This window comes from Phascolarctos cinereus, unplaced genomic scaffold, assembly GCF_003287225.1.
Source record: "Phascolarctos cinereus isolate Bilbo 61053 unplaced genomic scaffold, phaCin_HiC Scaffold_5;HRSCAF=322, whole genome shotgun sequence".
NCBI classification, from domain to species: Eukaryota; Metazoa; Chordata; class Mammalia; order Diprotodontia; family Phascolarctidae; genus Phascolarctos; species Phascolarctos cinereus.
Window position 1 is genome coordinate 348,299,225 of NW_027555958.1, and position 20,325 is coordinate 348,319,549.

A 20,325-nucleotide genomic window follows, 5' to 3' on the forward strand; every position below is an offset into this window, starting at 1 on the left:
CTCCCAAATTTAGAATAAATTTCTCTCCTCACTTCTCTTAGGAGTCCATTGTTTCCATAAAGACTCACTCAAGTGTCACCTTCCCATGAAGTTTTTCCCAATGTTGCTGTCCCCCTAGTGATCTCTTGCCATTACCTTGTATTTATTTTGCAGCCATGAAAGCTTAAAATACTTTTGAGCCATCCTAAGTACATACTGTCTCCCCCTAGAAGGGACTATTTTACTTTGGTCTTTGTATCCCTATTGGAGTGTCAGCCTTCGCAGGTACTTAACAAGTGCCTGCTGATTGATTTAACTTATCTGTTTAAGACACTAGTGGAAGGAACAATGGATTTTGTAGCCAAAGAACTTAGATTCAAATTCCACCTCTGCCTCTTATCACTTGTAAAATCTTGGGCAAAGTATTTAGCCTTTTTGGGCCTCAGTTTCCTTATCTGTAAAATGAGGAAGCTGAAACAGACAACCTCCAAAGTCCTCCTGTGGCAGGTAGGTGGTACAGTGGGTACAGTGTTGGGCCTGAAATCAGGAAGACCTGAGTTCAAATCTAGCCTCAGACATTTCCTAGCAATGCAATGTGCAATCCTGGGCAATTCACTTAACCCTCTTTGCCTCAGTTTCCTCATCTGTAAAATGAGTTGGACAAGGAAATGGCAAATCACTCCAGTATCTTTACCAAGAAAACCCCAAATGGGGTTATAAAGAGTCAGACACAACTGAAACAACTGAACAACGCATCTCTCTGTTCTCTCTCTATAGAATCTTTAATCAATGTAAGGAACTTAATCCCAGTTATAGAATTGTTAACTGAAATTTGTTTTTCTATCACATATTATACCTACCTCTACCCTTACCCAGACATTCCTCAAATAAAATGCTCTAAGCAGGTTAAAAAAAGGGTGTTCAAGTGAGTGATTTTAAAACTTATGCTATAGTGACACTGGTCAGTAATGCAAAAGTTAATAATGGTCATAGTAAGTAAATACATTGCCCTCTAGTTATTTCACATCTGAACATGAATGCTGTACCTCCTAACTCGAAAGAAAGCTCTTTAAAGGGCCACTACTACACTTTTATTCCCCACAAAACGCAAACAATGCTCAGCACATAGGAGTTGATAAAATCCCGATGAAGGAATTGGTGATTTTCTGCTTCTCTACTTTTAATACTTTTTAGACAGAGCAGTAAAAAAATTAATTTACATTTTTATTTTCTAGACATGATATAATAGTACAAGAAGTGGTTTTTTTTCCTCCTTTCTTTACACAAATGCCACATGAATTATGATAAATTATGCACGTTACTCATTTTATGGACCCTAAAGAGATAATCCATTCCAACCCCCTCATTTTGCAGATGAGATACTGAGGCTCAGAGGGGTTAAGAATTTGCAGAAGGTTACCCAATGCCTTAATGGCAGAGCCAGGAGCTGAGCTTAGGTCTCCTAATTTTAAGTACAATACTTTTCAAACTACATAAAATCTAGCCCTTTGGACACCAAGTTGTTTGGAGCCATTGCCACCATACTTCTACAGAAGAGTTTTTATTCACAGTAAGTACTCAAGAATTCTATAGGTAAGGCAGTTTGTCCTCACAGAACAAAATCTATAATTACTTATAAACTGAGAAGAGAATTAATTATTCTTACAGCTACCGTAGGTCAACTTTTACTGTTTTTACTGGGGTTTTTTGTTGTTTTTTTTTTTTTAGTGAGGCAACTGGGGTTAAGTGACTTGCCCAGGGTCACAGAGCTAGTAAGTGTTAAGTGTCTGAGGCTGGATTTGAACTCAGGTCCTCCCGACTCCAAGGCCAGAGCTCTATTCACTGTACCACCTAGCTGCCCCTCAACTTTTAAAATTTAATCACCAAAGTGACTTTAGGAAATTTGTTTTTAGTAAATGTATGCATAAAAAATTTTAAATATTATGTACACTTCTTAAAAAATGGGTACTATTAAAGAAAAGTAACAATATCTGAAAACCTTGCCCTTTAAATAAGTACACATGCAAAAATGGCTAAGAATGTCACATAGCTTTACCTTGAGTTTTTGTAATTCACCCTCAATATCGATTTCCAAAGTGGGATATGTAGATTTATATTGATTAGCTAAAACTTTAAACCTGCAAAATAAATTTTGGTTAGGGTTGCATGTTATTTGATTTTAAAATCTCAACAAATATATGAGGGTATAAAGTGAGTATGTGTGTGCTCAGCACACATGACTTTGGGGGCGGGTGGGAGAGAGAAACAGAAGACCAGCCAGTACTTTTTTTTTGGGGGGGGATAGAGGGAGGGCCAGACCTGTGATATTATTGATATTGGAAATTCCCTGGAAAGAAACTCCTCTATCAATGCAGACTGGCAGCTGCCCTATAACTTAAGAGGAACTGAGAGTTTAAGTGACTTGTTCTCCATCAACTTTCGTGTATCAGAGGCAGGATTTGAAGTTACATCTTCCTGATTCTAATGCTGGCCCTCCAGTCACTTATACTCCAGTCAGCACATCATTAAATGAATTTAAAATTTAGGTCAGTTGGACCATAATGGCAACCCACTAATGTAATATTTAACTAGAATCATCATTCCTAATGTCACTACCCTGCCACCTCCAAATTTCTAAAACTCAGCTTTTCTTTTTTCTATTGTAAACAAAATGTGAATTACCTCTCAGAGAAGCCATCAAAGTCCGAAACAAGATCGCACATCCGGAGTCCACTTCGAGAGGCTTTAGAGGAATAAACTGGGCCAATACCCTTTTTTGTGGTACCCAAACTTAAAAACAAATAAGAAAATTTTAAGCCTGACTTTTCCTTAAAATTGGCAGAAAAAAAACCAAAAGTTAGTTCTTTAGTTCCTGTGATCATGTCAGCACAAAGAACATTTGTAAAATAAGCCTAGTTTCTGCTTTAACTATCTGATAAATTTATCTCGATAATAAATTTACTGATACCATTTAATTGAAGTACTAAATAAAATTATCTAATATTCCTTCCTGTAAAAGTTTGATCCACCAAGTATGTGGCATGAGACTGTGTGTGTGTGCGCATGTGTGCACATGTATGGACAGGCAGAGACATACGCTGAACTTGTGATTTCACTGATATAGAGAAAAAGTGAAGGAGGAAACACTCTCTATTAAGATAGGCTGACACCTCTGACAGTGAAGTGACTTGCCCAGGATCACCCCGCCAGACTTGAACCTAGGCCTTCCTAGCCCCTGAGTCTTCCTCTCTCTCTATCATCACACAATAGCACACACAGGCATGCTTGAACGACATATTCAGATCTTTGATGAAACAGGACATACTTCTTTCCAGCTTGTTCTTGTCTCTGTTGTTCCTGAATGCCATCTGCTGCTTGATGGAAGTCAAACACTAGGAAAAGAAAACCATAACTATTGATGAAATCAAGACACAGGTTATTCATGTACTTGGATCTGCTAGAACAATCAAAAACAAGAAAGTCATCTTCTGTGATCAGTGAAAACCAAATTTATATGGGAGCCATCTCTCCACGTCAAACTCTTCTGTGTTCAGGTACACACACACACACACACACACACACACACACACACACACACACACACTCAAAGTTCTTGAGCTTTGGGTAGTCTTTACCCTACAACCACATGAGGAAAACAAGAGCACCTTACCTACAATCTTTAGACCCTAGGGCAAGTCAATGAATTTCTTTATACCTCCTTAGCTATTTCAGGGGTATAATGCACATCATATAAAAATAGATCTGGACAGCCTCTTCAAAGTATTGCCACTTCTTTCTCCAAATGAGAACAATCAGTACAGAATCTGTCTAAGAGGAAAACCTGGGACAGAGGCCACACAGACAAATGAATAAAGGATAACTTGTTTCTATATGTATGCTCCCCCACCAAAAATTTATTAGAGATCAAAGATTACATGGCAGAACTAGTGTAATGAGTAATATTTCCATTGCTAAGAAGGTATCATCAAAGAATTCTTTAATTTGGAGTTAACATGTTAAAGCTGATAAAAATATCCTTAGCAGAATTCAGATGTAGGGTTTACCTTATTCAACTTACACTAGTCAAGACTCTGGTTCTAGCCTAGTTCTGTCATTAATGTGCTCATTACCTTTGGCACCATATTTGGATCTCAGCAAAACATTTAACAAAATCTCACATATAATAACTAGGGGGAAACTGGAGACATATGGATCAGATAAGAGTAGTTAGAGGGTCCTCAGCTGGTTGGATAATCATGATCAATGAAACAATGCTAATGTGTAGAGTTCTGTAGTGGTATGCCACATGAGTCTATCTTGCTCAACTTTATCAACAACTTAAAACAGATACTACACTTATTAAATTTACGGATGAAAATGCTGGGAGACCTAAGATTAGATCACAAAATTAGCAAGTTGGAAAGACAGGGCAAAGCAAACAACTTAAAGGATAGAAATGTAAATGCCGCAAGTTTAAAAACAAAAAATCAACTCCAAAAAGTATGATGGGTGAAAACATGGCTTAAGAGGTGTAGAGAAAAAGAGTAAGTAAACTGATGAACTGTATGAACAAGAAAAACTCCCACCTAGGCTGATTTAACTAGTGCAGTGCTCAGAACAAAGGAGTTTATTCTATGTGCTGATAAGATCACATCATGAATATTATTACTCAGTTCTGAGGTACCACACTGAAAAAATGTGTCCAGAGAAAGACAAGCAAGACACTCTGGAAACCCTGTCATCTGAGAAATAGCTGATTGAACCAGGGATATTTAGAGAATACTTGAGTTAGGGAAGAAATTTGGCAATTAAAGTGAAAAAACTGGAGGATTATCTAATCCAACACCCTTATTTGCTTAGAGAGAGGAAATGACTTTCCCCAAGGTGGTGCACAGCTAGTAAAGGCTGTAGAGGTGAGTTTAATGCCGAGATTTTTGCCTCAATTTTTTTTTAACAAGAGAATGAAACTTGCAAACCTAGGCCAGGGAGCCTGACTTAAATTACTGGTAACATTCTGTTATTAAGGGAATAGGTCAATTAAGTGTTTAACATAGGGGCAGCTAGGTGGTGCAGTGAATGCAGCACCAGCCCTGAAGTCAGGAGTACCTGAGCTCAAATCCGGCCTCAGACACATGACACTTACTAGCTGTGTGACCACGGGCAAGTCACTTAACCCCATTGCCTTGCAAAAAATAAAAAAAAAAATTTTAATTTTAAAAAAAGTGTTTAACACAATGTCTGGCACATAGTAGAAGCTTAATAAATGCTATGTTCCCTTCTATATCTATCTAGAAAAGTAACTAGAGGTCACAAAGAGGCTTCATAAAGAAGAACATTAACCTCATTTCCCTTTTTATTTTTATTTTTTTACCAAGTTGGCAGATAGGTAGATCAGAGGCTATAGCTATAATTTCAGATTTTAGCAAAGCATTTGAAAAAAAAAATCTTCATAAAAAAAAGAAAACAAATCATTCATACTAATCTTGTGGAAAAGACAGAGTTGTAAGCTAGAGGACAGTAACAGTTTGATGATTTTTGTAACTGGTTGAATGGGAGACCCAAAATACAGTTGCTAAGGATTCTATGCACCCAAAAAGACACTCCATCTCCTTTCTCCAAGATTTTGCAATGGTTCTCTTTCATACCATGAACATGCTTTCTCATTTCTACCTCTTAGAATACCTAGGTTTCCTTCAAAATTCAACTCAAATGCCATCTTCTGCAACCTTACTTGGTCCATCCCCCTCCTCCTAGCTGTAAAAAGCCTTTACCTCAAAAGTTACCTTCCATCCATTCTGTGTACCTTATACCTAGTAATTTACATGTTGTGTTCCCCATTAGAATGTAATCTTCTTGACAGCATGGACTGTTTCTGCTTTTTTTTCTGTATAGTACTTAATAGAGTGACTAGCCCACGACAAGTACTTAATAAATGCTCATTGCTTGAAATCATCTTGGAAGGCATTTGCCTTATACTTTTTAATATTTTTATCAGTTACCAGATTTACAAATGACATAAGGCCAGGAAGTATAGCTAATACACTAGATGACACGCACATCATCACAAAGATTTGAGGCTAGACAAACTAAACAATGGGCCACATTGAATAAGACGAAGTTAACAGAGACAAAGGCATAAAATCAATTAAGTGCAAGATGGAGGAAGCATGACTAGAGGGGTTTGTCTAAAAAAGACTGTGGTTTTAACAAGACTAAATACCAAATGGGTCAACAAGGTAATATGGAAGCCAAGAAAACTAAGGTCTATTTAGACTGCATTGAAAGGAAGTGTAAAGAGGACTAAAGGTAGGGTGGCCTTTGTAGGACTGACTTTGCCCTGGTTAGACTGTATATGGAATACTGTCTTCTATCCGTTCTGGTTGCCACAGAAGTTGAAAGAAGCACATTTAGGCTTGAGTTAAGGAAAAAACAATTATTAAAGCTATCTAAAAGTAGAATGGGTTGCTTCATAAGGAAATGGATTCCTCTTCACTTATGGTCTTCAAGCAAAAGCTAGATGATAATTTATTGGGTATGATGTAGAGGAGTCTTGTTCAGGTACAACTGGGGACTAGATGACTTCTGGAGTTCTTTCTTTCGATTCCAAATCTTTTCTAGTCTAGTTTCCAATCTGCCCAGCCCCCCCCAACCCCTCCCCAATTGCTGCCTTCAACTTTTTTAAAGGTTGTCATATGAAGATGAATGCACCATTCTGAGCAAAACTACAATCAACAGGTGAAAAGGCTTTCTAACAAAAGCTGGCCAAGGCTACACGAGGCAATTTAGGTAAGTCAAAAGAATGTTAATTGGTCTAGGAGGAAAAAGAGCATAGTCTGAGTTACAGCTGTTTTTAGGCAAGTAACAACAACAACAACAACTCAGTTTCCTTATTCATAAAATAAGGATAATAATTCTTGCTTAGGATCACAAGAAAAATATATAACTCAAGCTACTAAAGAAATATAAGCTCTTCATTATTTTTCAAAGTGGTGAGTTTCCTGTCAACAAAGGCATTCAAGCAAAGGCAGGATTAGTATTTCTGAGCAATATTCTAGAAGGCTTTGCTTCATTAAGTGAAGGTTCAAATAAATTTTCTCTTAAAATTCAGGTTCCTCAAGTCTAAGACTTGGCTATAATCTGTCTTTTGAATATGGTTGTTTGATTAAAAAAAACCTGTAACTTAGATCCTAGAAACTTTTACAGTTAACATGTTTCCCTTGGATTCTTTATTTCAAATTCCTTTTGAAATATAAAGTGATAACAAGGATATGATTTTGTGCCAAGATAAAAGCTTGTGAAAATCATCATTCTGTTTGCACTAATGGTCAAGATTAGGAAGCCTCAGGGAAAAGAAAAAAAAACAACCAAAAGCAGGGGTTTTTTGGGGGGGAGTAGTGGCCATTTATATCTACACAATTAGTCTACCTGCTTTTCCCAGTAAAACACTTACATAATTATAGCTTGCTCCTTCTCTGATCATAAGAAACTTTAGACAACAAAAGAAAAACAGACACTTATAATAGCAAAAAAAAAGTTTTATTATTTTTTTTAATGTCACATATCAGTGAAACAATGTAATCAGAACTGATGTATCAACTGGATGACACTATTCAAAATTAATGTATTTTAACAATACTGAAAATATTCTTTATCTACCCTGGTCCCTCCAAAGAGGGGGTAAATGAGAAAAGAGAAAGACTAAAGCAACAAACCAGAGCATCAAGATAAAGTAGTCTTTCACATGTGGTTCAGAATGATTGTGGGTTGAGCCTTAGAACTCAGGTGGCTGCACTACCATAGCTCTAGAGATGGGGAGCTTAATGTTTATGTCCAGTGACAGCTATGGAATCTTTCTCAGAATGTTATAAAACACAGAGGGGATTACAAAGGAAATAAATTATACTGAAATAAAATCATAAAAATATCTGTTATACTTATAAGCACCCTGGTCCAGAGATAGGTGGGTGCACTGCAGCTTTCTGACCCATTACCACAAAATTCAGCACTGAAAAAGACTTTCACATGCACCTCGTCTCACCATTCCCATACAGCAATAGCACACCTTGTTTCTCCAGTTACCAGTGCTTATTGCCAAGGAATTCAATCAAATACAAAGGCAAGGGGTTGATGTGAAAGGGAGCCTACAACTACAGCTATCTAATGTTCAGCCCATCTGAGTCAGAGAAGCTGCTGCCTAACTTCAGGCTATATGTCTAGGAGAAAAGGCACAGGAAGAAAAACTGCAAGATTCACCTATCTCTTTTCTAGTATTGTTGCTGTTTATGTCTGCCCTTTGGGATATCAGCTCTTATTGCAAAGAACTCTCTATGTTCATCACTCAACTCCTAGAAACCTTAATGAAGTTTCCGTTCTTATGATGGTTAAGTTATAAAGACTGACCATAAACTATTTCTATTAATAAATAAGTCACAAACAAAATATTTAAGAATTTTACAAAACAAAATAAGACAGTTGTTACTGGTGGCCTCTTCTGGCTTGTAAACCAGTCATTCCTGTGAATAAAGATTTATACATGAAAATTATGATAGCTATATAATGAGGGCCTTGGGTTTGCTTTTTTTTTTAAAGTGAGATAACCTTTCTACACTAAACTTTAGCTTTTTCTCAGTCTGATACATACATGCAAGTTACAATTCTGAACTTTTCAGAAGTTGATATAGAAATTCAAATTTGAACACTAATGTTTAATTAAGCTTTCAAAAAATGCTACTTATAAAAATTAGATTTTAAAAAATCAAAGAATGTTAAATATTACAAGTTTAGCACTAAGAGACTTGAAGATGAGCCAAGGAGTTGGGCAAGCTTGCTCTAAATCTTATAATTCACAGGAGAGTTAAATAACACCTCTCCCACCAAAAATTAAGCCTCAATAATGAAACCAGTTAATTTAGTATTCAACTAAGTTGTAATAGACACTGAAATAGGATGATGCTTTTGAAATTTGGATAAAATAATTTGCAATCCAAATATCTCTAAAACATCTTTCTTTTTGCAAGCTTTTCATAGATTTGTGGGCTTTTGACTAGTTACAAACTTTCATACAATTAAAAGAAAAGACTTTATATTTATATAACTTTAAGGTTTACAAAGTGCCTTAAATACATTGCCTTATTTGATCCTCATACAAAACTGTGAAGTACATAGTGTAAGTGTTAGCCATATTTTACAGGTCAGGAAACTGAACCAGAGTTGGTAACCTGCCCAAGTCAAACAACTATTACTTATCAGAGTCAAAACTTGAACACAGATGCTCTAGCTCCAAGACCTGTACTACTCCTGTGACTTTAATGGAACACCAAAACCAAGAGGTTATCCCCCCTCAACTTCTTCCTATAAGGGGGCTTTTGGTATCTGGCCAGCCAGTGTTTCTTTCTTGTCCTAATATTTTTAAAGAACTCAAACTCAGACTCCCAGAGATTTTGCAGGGAATCTCAAGAACTCTTTATTCATCAACTCTCCTCAAACTATAAGGATTCATTTGGTTCATTTGTTCAGTTAATATTTAACCATTTCAAAAAGGTCTCTGGACTTTTACTTAGGGATAAGAAAATATATACGACACTAACAGGATTTATAATTTAACAACACACAGAGCAATACTGTCTTGTTTCTTGGGGAAATGTAGAAATAAGGTAATACAGACATTTCAAGATTTAACTGGATAAATCTGACTTATTAACATCACTTGCACTCAAAATCTAAAACAAAAAAAATCTTAAATATTAGGTTGATCCCCAAACTCCTGAAATGGTTACCAAATACTGTACCCAGTTGGTGATTTTGACTCTTGAAATGTGATTCACATGCACACACTAAAAATATAAACTGAAATTAATATGTTTTATCTTATTCATAATCTAGCTACAGCTTTTAATTTCAAATGCAGTGTTAAAATTGTAACTGACACCAGGACAACGCTGGAAAGTATCAGGCATTAATTGGTTATCAAATAAAATTTGACTTCAGACCATTTCTCTAAAGTAATATAGTCCATTTATAACCTATTACCAAAGTACACAGTCCCTAGGAAATATAAGATATTAACAAGCAAATACATGTGAATTAAATATTTGCTAGTTACCCACTGTGTAAATAGCACTACGACAAGCACTAGAAGTATACAAAGGTAAGGGAAATACAAGATATAGTCCCTAATCAGAATGAGCCAATAATCAAAAATTACTTCAAATGAATAGCTTCTAGACAAGGAAGACACAAGACATATATCTATATGTCAGCCTGTAAGCCAGAAGGACCTGTGTTCAAATACTACCTCTGCGTGACCTGAGCAAGTCACTTCATTCCTCAGTGAGCCAGAGAACTTTAAAAACTGTAAACTGGGAAGGTTATGATATGCACTTGTAGGGGGAGTTCCTCACCCAGGTTTATCCAATGAAATCAAAGGTCCCTCTAGTCCCTATCCCTAAGTCAGTCTTTACTTAGTTGCTAAGTTGAAGAAGGGACTATTTGGGATAACAGAATTCTTTATTAAGGCAAATGAAATCATCTACTTAATTCTTGGTTATATAACTTATTAATACTAAAAGACTTTACCTATAAATATTGCTTTAGATTCCAAAACTCCAATTCAGCCAAAGCAGATAACAATACTCTGAGCTCTTTAAACAATATTATATTGGAAACGTCATGCTTCAATAAATTCCTCCTAAAATGAATACTTATTGTCTTGGATGAGGTGATTTGGCTCACCAATTTGAAATGGTAACAATTGCTTACACTACCTAGCTGGTATATTAATGAAAAAATTCTCCAGAGCAAAAGTTCTTAACTTTTTGTGTCATGGACCAACTCTGGCAATATGGTAAAATTTATAGACCACTTCTCAGAATGTTTTTAAATACTGACAGTTCTAGCTTTATGTAAGTGGACCATTCTGCAGACATCTATATAAAGTGATTTTTACATATTGCAGGCCTTGGGGAAAGGAAGAAGGGAGGGAGGTAAGGAAGGGGCTAAACACCTGTGGAGGGAAGGGGCTGTGTACAAAGAATGGAGAGCAGGAGGAGGAACAAAAGAGTGCCAAGGTTGGAGCCAGCCACATGGGGGCCTGGCTGGAAATGACAAGAACAACACACAGAGGGCCAACACATGGACGGGGTGAGGCAAAGGGTCTCCTCTCTTGGTGCCGGAGGTCTCAAAAACATACCTCTGATTCAGCAGGCATGGTGCTTCCATTCTTCTGCTTTCACTTGGAAGGTTTTATTAAATTTTCATGGTTTGGTTGTTTTTTTGGTGGGAGTGAGAGGTGAGAAGCCACAGAGCCAAGGGGCAAGAGCAGGGACAGAGAGGAGAGACACAGAGAAGGAGAGAGGGAGGGAGGGAGGGAGGGAGGGAACATGGTAGTTTTTTTGGAATGTGGATTTCTTTCAGAATTCTTTATATGAAATCAAATTTGCACAATGTGAATTTATATAAAGCAAGAACTGTACATAAAATAAAGTACATGGGACTACTGTTGACATTCAGTCACTTCAGCAGTGTCTGAGTCTTTGTGACCTCATTTGGGGTTTTCTTGGCAAAGATACCATTTCCTTCTACAGATAAGGAAACTGGGGCAAACAGGGTCCCAAAGCTAGTGTCTCAGGCTGGATTTGAACTCAAGTCTTCCTGACTCCAGGCCCAATACTCTATCCACTGTGCCACCTAGCTGCCTCTTACATAGGATTACAAAGGAAATTATACACCTACTTTAGATTAAAAAACAATACTGATAAAATACAAAAATATTGATAAAACTGTAAAATTCATTCAAGTTCTCACACATTAACAGAAAAACTTTTGCAAAATTAAATTTAGATTTACTTCTTAGCTTTGCAGAGCTAGGGCTCTAAGCAATACAAGAAAAATGGGGGGCTTTAAATAAAAATTGTTTAAAATGTCTTTCAATTCAAATACAAGTTAATGGAAAAAAAACCACTTTCATTTTTTTGAAAGTTTTACCAAGTGGACTCAAGCGTATCTGTTTTACTGAATTATATTTGACTCTCTATACTTTGCTGAATAATACCCAAGTTACAAGAACAATCTTGATTAGGGTAGCTGGCCTATTTCAAAAGGCAACTAGTTAGGGGAAAAAAACAGAGTAGTAACTTTGTAACATAAATTGCTCTATCTCCAGGTAAAATTTCAGCACTTTGGATCATCCAGATATTTTCTTAGATTATGTGGATGCTTTGGCTTTTGTTTCCTTCCTTTTCCATACCTCTCATTTCACTGTCAGGATTCCTAATTAGGAGATTTAAGAGAAAGGCATAAAAAGAAAAAACCTTTAAGTAATCATCTTTGAAGCTCAACATTTTATTGCTGGCAGAAACAAATGAATTTTAGAGTTAGAAAGAACCTCAGAGGCCAACCACATCCAAAAACAAATCCTTACATATCCCCAAAGTGGTTAACCAATCTATACTTGAAACAATGCTTGAAAAATTAAGAATAGAAGCATTCTACCTTTCCAAGTAGCCTATTTCCACTTATGCAATGACTTTTTCTGTTATCAAGTCTAAAGTTGTGCCTCTCTGCAACTTACACACCCACTGTTTCTGCTTTTGCTTTCTGTGATAAAACAAAACCAATCTAATATACCTCTTCTGGCATGAAAACCTTTCAAATTATTAAATTCTGCTAACTTGTCTCCCTAAACAAGTCTTCAGTTTTCTAAAATAAACAAACACTCCTCCCCAATCCCAGTTTCTTTAATGTTTCCTCAGATATGACATGGACTAAAGACTTTTCACCATCCTAGTTACCCTCATCTATACATGCTGCTACCTCTTAAACTGTGGCACCTAGAATTGAAAACAATACTCCAGATGTGGTCTGAGTATGGGGAAGAACACTAGGACTATCACTTCCTTATTCCTAGAAAATAGGCTTCTCAATATAACCCAGGACATCAACAGCATTTTTGGCTGCCTTATCACAATTCACATTGAGCTTAGCGACTCCAACATCTCCCTATCTTTTTTTTTCCCCGACATATATAACAGATATTGTAAGGTGGATACAGCAGCCTAAGAAATCTTACAAAATTTTGCTTTTTGTGTAGTGGGAAATAGTTTGATTCCTTTCCAGTTCTATAATTGTATAAAGTGCTTTAAAAGATTTGAAGGAACCCCAAAATGAGGCATTTGACAGCTTTTGCTCTATGAACAACCAACAAGGCTAATTAATCTACAATAAGTCAAAGTCAATAATCATTTGCATCTATTAAGTGCTTCCTGTGTTTCAGGCACTATGCTAAGTACTGGGGATAAAATCCCAGTCCCTGCTCTCATTTTTGGCATTTGAAGGGTTTAAAACAGCAGCAGTGGGGGAAATGGAGTTCATAAGGACAAAGCAGAAATAGCTGAGATGCAGTTAGGGATTCAGCTGAGATTACATAACATAAATTTGTCTGAAACCAACTCAATTACATGACTTTCTGAAATGATTCTCCAGCAGTTTGGGAGTAGCAGCAAAAGTATTAGATGATAGAGGTTACCTAGAATTGACATTACAGGTGCTACATGGGATACATCCACTGTTACTAGGGAGATGGTAAAAGAGTACCTTTGATAAGCAACAAATTGTGTGCAAAATGTTTTGAAAAAGGTTTTCTTAAGTTAATTTAAAGATGTTCCTGTCTTTTACTTAACCCCTATAGTCCACAATAGTTAAAATTTACTTCAGTCCTCATCAAATGATCCCAAATTTCATAACTGATAAGGTTTTTTCATATTGGAACTTTGAATAACCCATGCTAATCTTATAACCTACTACCGATGATAATCAAGAGTCAGATATTAAAAATATTCCCAGACATAGTATGAAGGTTAAAAAAAAGTTAGATCTCCAGTTATAAAAATAAGAAAACAAATTATCACTAAATGCTTTTAAAAGATTAATTTCTTATTAAGTAACATGAACAAAAATTAAATGCAATAATGTTCCTCTTACCAATATGAGCTCTGTCAGAAATTATAAGCCTTTTTTCCCAACCTTCAAGACCTAGAGGCAACAAAAAGGGAGGAAAAGGGAAGAAAAAGTCAGACTTAGATCAAACATTTGCTTTACAATAATTCTTGAACTGTATTTTTTAAAAAGTAGAATGAAGTTTCTCCCTACCAAGCCCAAGATTATGCTTTTAACGATGTTTCTCCTTAAAAGAGTTCCCCAAAGAGCCAATGAAATGTTGAATGATGCAGCTATTAATGAATATTAGTGCTCAGCTAAACCAGTTTTATTTTAGAGATAATGAAACTAAGATTTGAAAGTAACTCCAAACCCCTATGACATGAACTATGAAGGGAGGCAAATCTTCTGAATTCTTAAAGAAATGTGTCTTTTCCCAAAAAAAGTCCTTAAAGGAGTGACTCTAAAGAATGGCTTACTTTTAAATATTAAGAGTTCATATTTACACAAATTACTACTGTTTCTGAGAAAGAGAACTTATTCCAATGTTGCCATCATGAAAACCATTTTTTGGAATCCTTCCCCCTTCTCCTCCCAAAAAACCCACATACACAAGTATACCAGTCTGTTCAAATTTAAATGTGGAGGCTAAGTCAAACATTTTTTCACTAGGGGCAAGAGTCAGGAAAAGAGCCCACCCTTCCAGATCATCTGGTAGCTTCCAACCCAACAAGTATTTATTTTTAAATATGTCTACTTTATATAAAGTACTGTGCTAAGTAACAGGGATACAAAAAGCAGTTACTGCCCTCAAAGAGCTTTATATTCTACTACTTCTTGAGGAGGAGGGGGAGGGGAAATAGACAACAACACAATTTTTAAAAAGAATTGCTGAGAAGGGAGACTCAGAAAAGGCATTCTCTAGCAGTTAGGATATGGTTTGAGCCTTGAAACAATCACTATATCCAAGGGGCTTATGTGCTATTGGGCAAGACAAACTAGACACAATAAATATCAAAAGAATAAATACAAATAAATGTAAGGTTGTTAATTAAATAATAATAGGTAGTTAGGGAAGTATCCCTCTATTTGGGAAGTAATATGGTATGGTGTGAAGTGGTACTGGATCTGCAGTAAGAATATCTGAGGTCAAAACCTGCCTCTGACAATTACTTCCTATGTGACCTTGGGCAAGTCACTTAAACCTCCCTAGGGTTTCCTCATGGTAATACTATCTTTGTTAAATTTGTTCACTGTAGGCCCTCTACAAACAGTTTTGGTTTGCAACTAAACTCCATGTTCTCAATGACGTCCTAATGGCTAACGTAGTGGCCTAATAGTTTTTTCACAGTCCTGATCCTTCCGGACTTCTGTGTAATTTTTGACTCTGTTGATCATTTCCTTTCCTAAAATATCACCTATGCTTAGTTGGGCTGGTCCTCAGAAAACAATCTACTGCCAAGACTTTTCTTAAAGGCTTTGCCACAGCTGATGCTTAGCTGACAAAGCCTTTGAGAATACAAAGTTACACCATGCATCCATGATGAAATACCTGAGGACTTTATGAATCTAGGTGTATGATTTCTTTCCCCTGCAAGGTAGGTCTTTTTATTTATACTGTGGTAAGTCAAACAAGAGATGGAAATATCTCAACTTCTATAATTTTATGCAAGACAAGTTTAAGATATTAATTTAAATACATTTTAAATGTAATAACCAACCTATATTTTAAAATTTGTACTATAAAAAGGTATATTTCAAATAAGGCAAAAGATACTGTTAAATTTGGCCAGCATTTTATCTTGAAAAAAGCTTTACAAAAATTTATTACAGACCTAATTCTTACCTTTTCCCTTTTGCACATTTTTCTCCGCTTCTTCAAATAATCCTGGTACATGAATTACCACACCATTTCCTGAACAAATAAAAACATTTAAACTACAACTCCATCTCAGATGCATTTTTTTTAAAGTAGAATAAACTGTGACTATCTAGAATGATAGTAGAATGGGTTATATGGGTTAGCCAAATATTCTGGTTATGAGTATGACATACACCTTTCATAAATTGCCAATTTTCAACCAAACAGAATATACTTAAATATACTTAAAGCTGAAATTATACTAAAGAAGAATTAACTGTTACTCATTAATACTTCCCTTCCACCAATTCCAGGGGGGAAAGCAATGTAGCTATGTATTTCAGATGAATTAGTAGATGTTAATCAACCAGTTGGGTTGATGGTGAATTTTCGATAGGACTCTGAAGGAGAAATGTCAAGACCTGGTAGAGGATGGTAAAAAAAAGATATTCTAGGCAACATAGCCTGAGTCTGATAGCCTTGATCTCAGAATGTCATAAAGAAGTAGAACACAGTAACAAGAGGAGGGGAAGGATGAAAGTTAAAAAGATTTCACAATCTGATTAATTAGACAACAGCAATGGAAAAAAAAGAAATCTTATAATAGGGTAAAGTTATAACAGGCAAGCAAAACCCCCTAATAGGCCAACCCAGCTGATACCTGTGTTTCCTAAATGTTCAGCTGCAAGTTCCAACTCCTCTTACCTTTTCCACTAAAAGAACCTCTCCTGGGACAGCTAGGTGGCGCAGTGGATAGAGCACTGGCCCTGGATTCAGGAGGAACTGAGTTCAAATCTGACCTCAGACACAAAACACTTATTAGCTGTGTGACCTTGGGCAAGTCACTTAACCCCACTGCCTAACCAAAAAAAAAAAAGAACCTCTCCAAAAAGCTTCTCTTCCCCCACTCCTCTCCTTTCCTTCCCCAATTAGAAAACCTGGCTGTTGCAAATAAAGCCTTCAGCACAAATTCTGCTACATCTTTTAAAAAAAGGAAAAAAAAGGCAAAGTGATCTTTGAACAAGTCACTTAACCTTTTTGGGTATATATAGTTCTATATACTTGGACTTGGACTAAATTTTCTTGAAGGTCCACTTCTACTCTAAAATTCTATGATTCCCACACTCTTTTTGGTATCTCAAGAATTAATTTATTGAGAACAATTACAATCAGGTACAAGCAGCATTCCAAAGGTACTACTCATGATCTTGACGAAAATAATAACACAAACAGAGACGCAGGGAACAAAACTAGATCTCAATTTAATGATCAAATACCACAAGGGATCAAAAGACAAGTACAGAATCTTTTTTCTGAGCATTCAAAATAGAAAATTAACCATCCAACTGTTAGGACAACATTACATATTTACCAATGAATGCAGTGACATTTGGATTGATGATCCCACTTGGTAAGAGATGAAAGTCATATTCCACAGAATCCACAACAACTGTATGGCCAGCATTGTTTCCTCCCTGAAATGTACATTTTAATAGTAATTATTCTACTGATCTTGAAAATTAAATCTGTATTATATATAAACACTTTGCTTAAATAAGGCATTTCCCAAATATCCAATACCCCCACCTCCTACAAAATTCATTCCCAAAAAAGTTAAACCAAAATTCCTAACAGAGCAATCACAATTGGTAACATTTTCCATTTTTGCTGCTTACTATCAACAGAAAGGATGTAAACAATAACAATTTGGAATCTCTGTGTTGCCGCCATAGTTGACCGGAGTTTCCCTTATTTAGGGTTGTCTTCATTTATGTTTTGGCATATAGTTTTGATATTGCTTTCTTTACTCTCAACATATTTCATCTTCTTTTATGGCTCTGAATCCTTCACATTCAATGTCTCTTAAGACAACAATATGCTATTACCTTCACATACCATAATGTGTTTAGCTACTTCCCAATTGTGGGCACAGTTTGTTTCCAGCTATCCATAATTACAAACAAAACTACTACGAATATTTTTACATATGTGACTTTGGGAGGGGTAGCTTATCACATTCAGGAGCACTGACCCATCAGGATAGATGGATCAAAAAGTATGTAGTAACTACTTGCATACTTCCAAATGGTTTTCCAGAACAGCTCCACCGACATTAAATTAATGTGCCTGTCTTCCCAGAATACCTCCAACATTATTTGTTTCCATCTTTGCCAATTTGATGGGAATGAAGCTATTTTAATGAGCATTTCTTATTAATGATTCTGAACACTTGTTCTGCTTTTCTGAACACTGTTCATATCCTTTGAACATTATAACAATTAAAAATTAACGATGGATACTATGATACCTTCTGTCCAGTTGGGAGTTCAAAGTTTTGGAACCACAGCAAAGTTATTAAAAGTAAATAATTCACATTTGTAAAACCTCCCTCGACTTGCCTTTTTAAAAAAATCCTAATCCCAACTATTTACTAGCTAATGGAAAAGACCTTTCCAGTTTGCTTACTTCCCTCCATGTACTCTGCAATCCCATGACACTGGCCTCCTTTGTTCCTTGCACACAAAATTCAATTCTGCTTTTGAGCTTTTTCATCTGCCTATCCCCATGGCTGGAACTCTCTCCCTACTCACCTGTCTTCTAGTTAATCTGGCTTCCTTCAAGTTTCAACTAAATTCTCTTCTTTTCTGAGAAGCTTTTATCCCAAGTTCTCCTTAATCTTAGAATCTTCCCTCTGAGACTCAGTTTACATTATATGAAAAAAAAATTTTTAAATAAAAAAAATTTATACTATATGTGTGCATGTATGTTATTTGTACATAGCTGTTTGGAGGTTTTCTCACCCATTAGACTGTGAGCTCCTTGAAAAAAGGAAAGTTCTTGCATTTCTTTATATCCCCAGAAGTTACCAGAGTGCCTGTCACATAGTAGGCACCTAATATATGTTAGCCTGATTGACTGAAATGTCTCCAAGGATTATAGGATCTAAAGACTTGAAGAAACTTCAAAAGGTCACCTTGTTCAACCTGAACAAGGTAAAAAAAAATCCTTTTACAAAATCCAGAAAATTGTTATCTAGCCTGTGCCTGTAGAATTTCAAAGAAGGAATTCCATTCCCCCCATGAAGGATTCAATTCCATGTTCTAATTATTAGAAAAATGTTCTTTGAGTCAAGCCTAAATCTGCTTCTCTGAAACAACTACCCACTGCTCCTAGTTTTGCCCTCTGTGGCAAAGAACAATAACAACAATTTTGAAACCTTCCATACAGCCCAATCCTTCCACAAAAGCACTTGAAGAAAGCTAGTCTGTTCCCTCAAAGCCTTCTTTTCTATAGGCCAAACATCTCTAGTTCCTTCAACCAATCCTAATATAGCACATTTTAGTTTTGCACAATACTGATTATATTCTCCCTGTCTGTCTTTCTGAAAATAACATGGTCTTACCAGGGTAAAATAGGGAGTTACTACCACCCTTGAACTAGATGCTATGCTTCTCAACATAGAACAGATATTAGCCTTTTGGGCAGGCATGTAATTTTTTCATCCACTCAACTTTAGGTTCATTAAATATGATCTCTGACAAGTAGAACAGATTCCCTCCCTTTCTGCTCTAAGTACGAGGTATCCTCTTTATATTTTTTTTGCTTCCTTGTCTGATGGAAATTAGAAGTGGTCAACTGGACTTACTAGAGTAGTGGTAGATATCTATCCAGATTAAGACACCGCTCAGGAAAAACTCACTGGATATAAACCAAAAAAAAAAAAAGGAATTCCAAAAGAATGGCAGATATATCTGAGTTTCCAAGGTACTCACAATAGCATTAACAAACAATGTCGTAAAAACATAGAGAATATTTTATCAACTGGAAGGTACAATTAAATTAAATCACAATGTGTATATACAGGAACCACTTGTCCCATCAGCAATTAATGAAAGCTTCTAGGTCACTTAAAATTGTTAAAAATAAAGTTATAGTAAATTCCACATACCAAAATCTAAGGGTTTGTCCAAAAAGTTAACAGGTAAGATATACAATCATCTGATTCAATTTGCCCTAAAGAATGGCTAGGTAGTAGATAGAGCACTGTACTTGGAGTCAGGAAAATATGAGTTCAAATCCTGCCTCAGACACTTATGTGACCTTGGGTAAGCCACTTAACTCCTATTTACCTCAGTTACTCATCTATAAAATGGGGACACACTGGAAAAGGAAATGACAAAGCACTCCACTATCTCTGCTAAGAAAACCCCAAATAGGGTCACAGAGAGCCGAACACAATTGAAACAACAACAAAGAATCCTTAATTCCCAACCCTGACTGCCTGTTTTTGAAATCCTAACCCTTTAGTTCCAAATACAATCTCTCATTTTTTATCTTTTTATCTCCACTACACAGATAGATAGAATAACATGAGTGGTTAATAAATTCTTGCAGATTGATAGTACACATATGCTTATAAATTAAAAGGGATCTTGAGGATCTAGGTCAACTGGTTCATTTTAAAAATAAAAACTAAAGCCCAGAAGTTCTAAGTGACTTTTGCCAAGGTCGCAAAGCTAGGACTCAAACTTAGGGCTTCAGAATTCATATCC

At 36.1% G+C, this 20,325-nt stretch overlaps 1 protein-coding gene across 1 annotated transcript in view; it reads right to left on the reverse strand.

Annotated features, from left to right (window-relative positions):
* Positions 1-20,325, reverse strand: part of ADSS2 (adenylosuccinate synthase 2) — a 48,944-nt gene that overhangs the window by 13,326 nt on the left and 15,293 nt on the right. Inside the window, exons 2-7 of the mRNA XM_020982096.2 lie at positions 17,145-17,247; positions 15,758-15,826; positions 13,957-14,007; positions 3,305-3,371; positions 2,662-2,769; positions 2,036-2,117 (exon numbers count right to left, since the gene is read on the reverse strand). Coding sequence (XP_020837755.2) covers positions 2,036-2,117; positions 2,662-2,769; positions 3,305-3,371; positions 13,957-14,007; positions 15,758-15,826; positions 17,145-17,247 — 480 coding nt within the window. The remainder of the gene's footprint in view (positions 1-2,035; positions 2,118-2,661; positions 2,770-3,304; positions 3,372-13,956; positions 14,008-15,757; positions 15,827-17,144; positions 17,248-20,325) is intronic.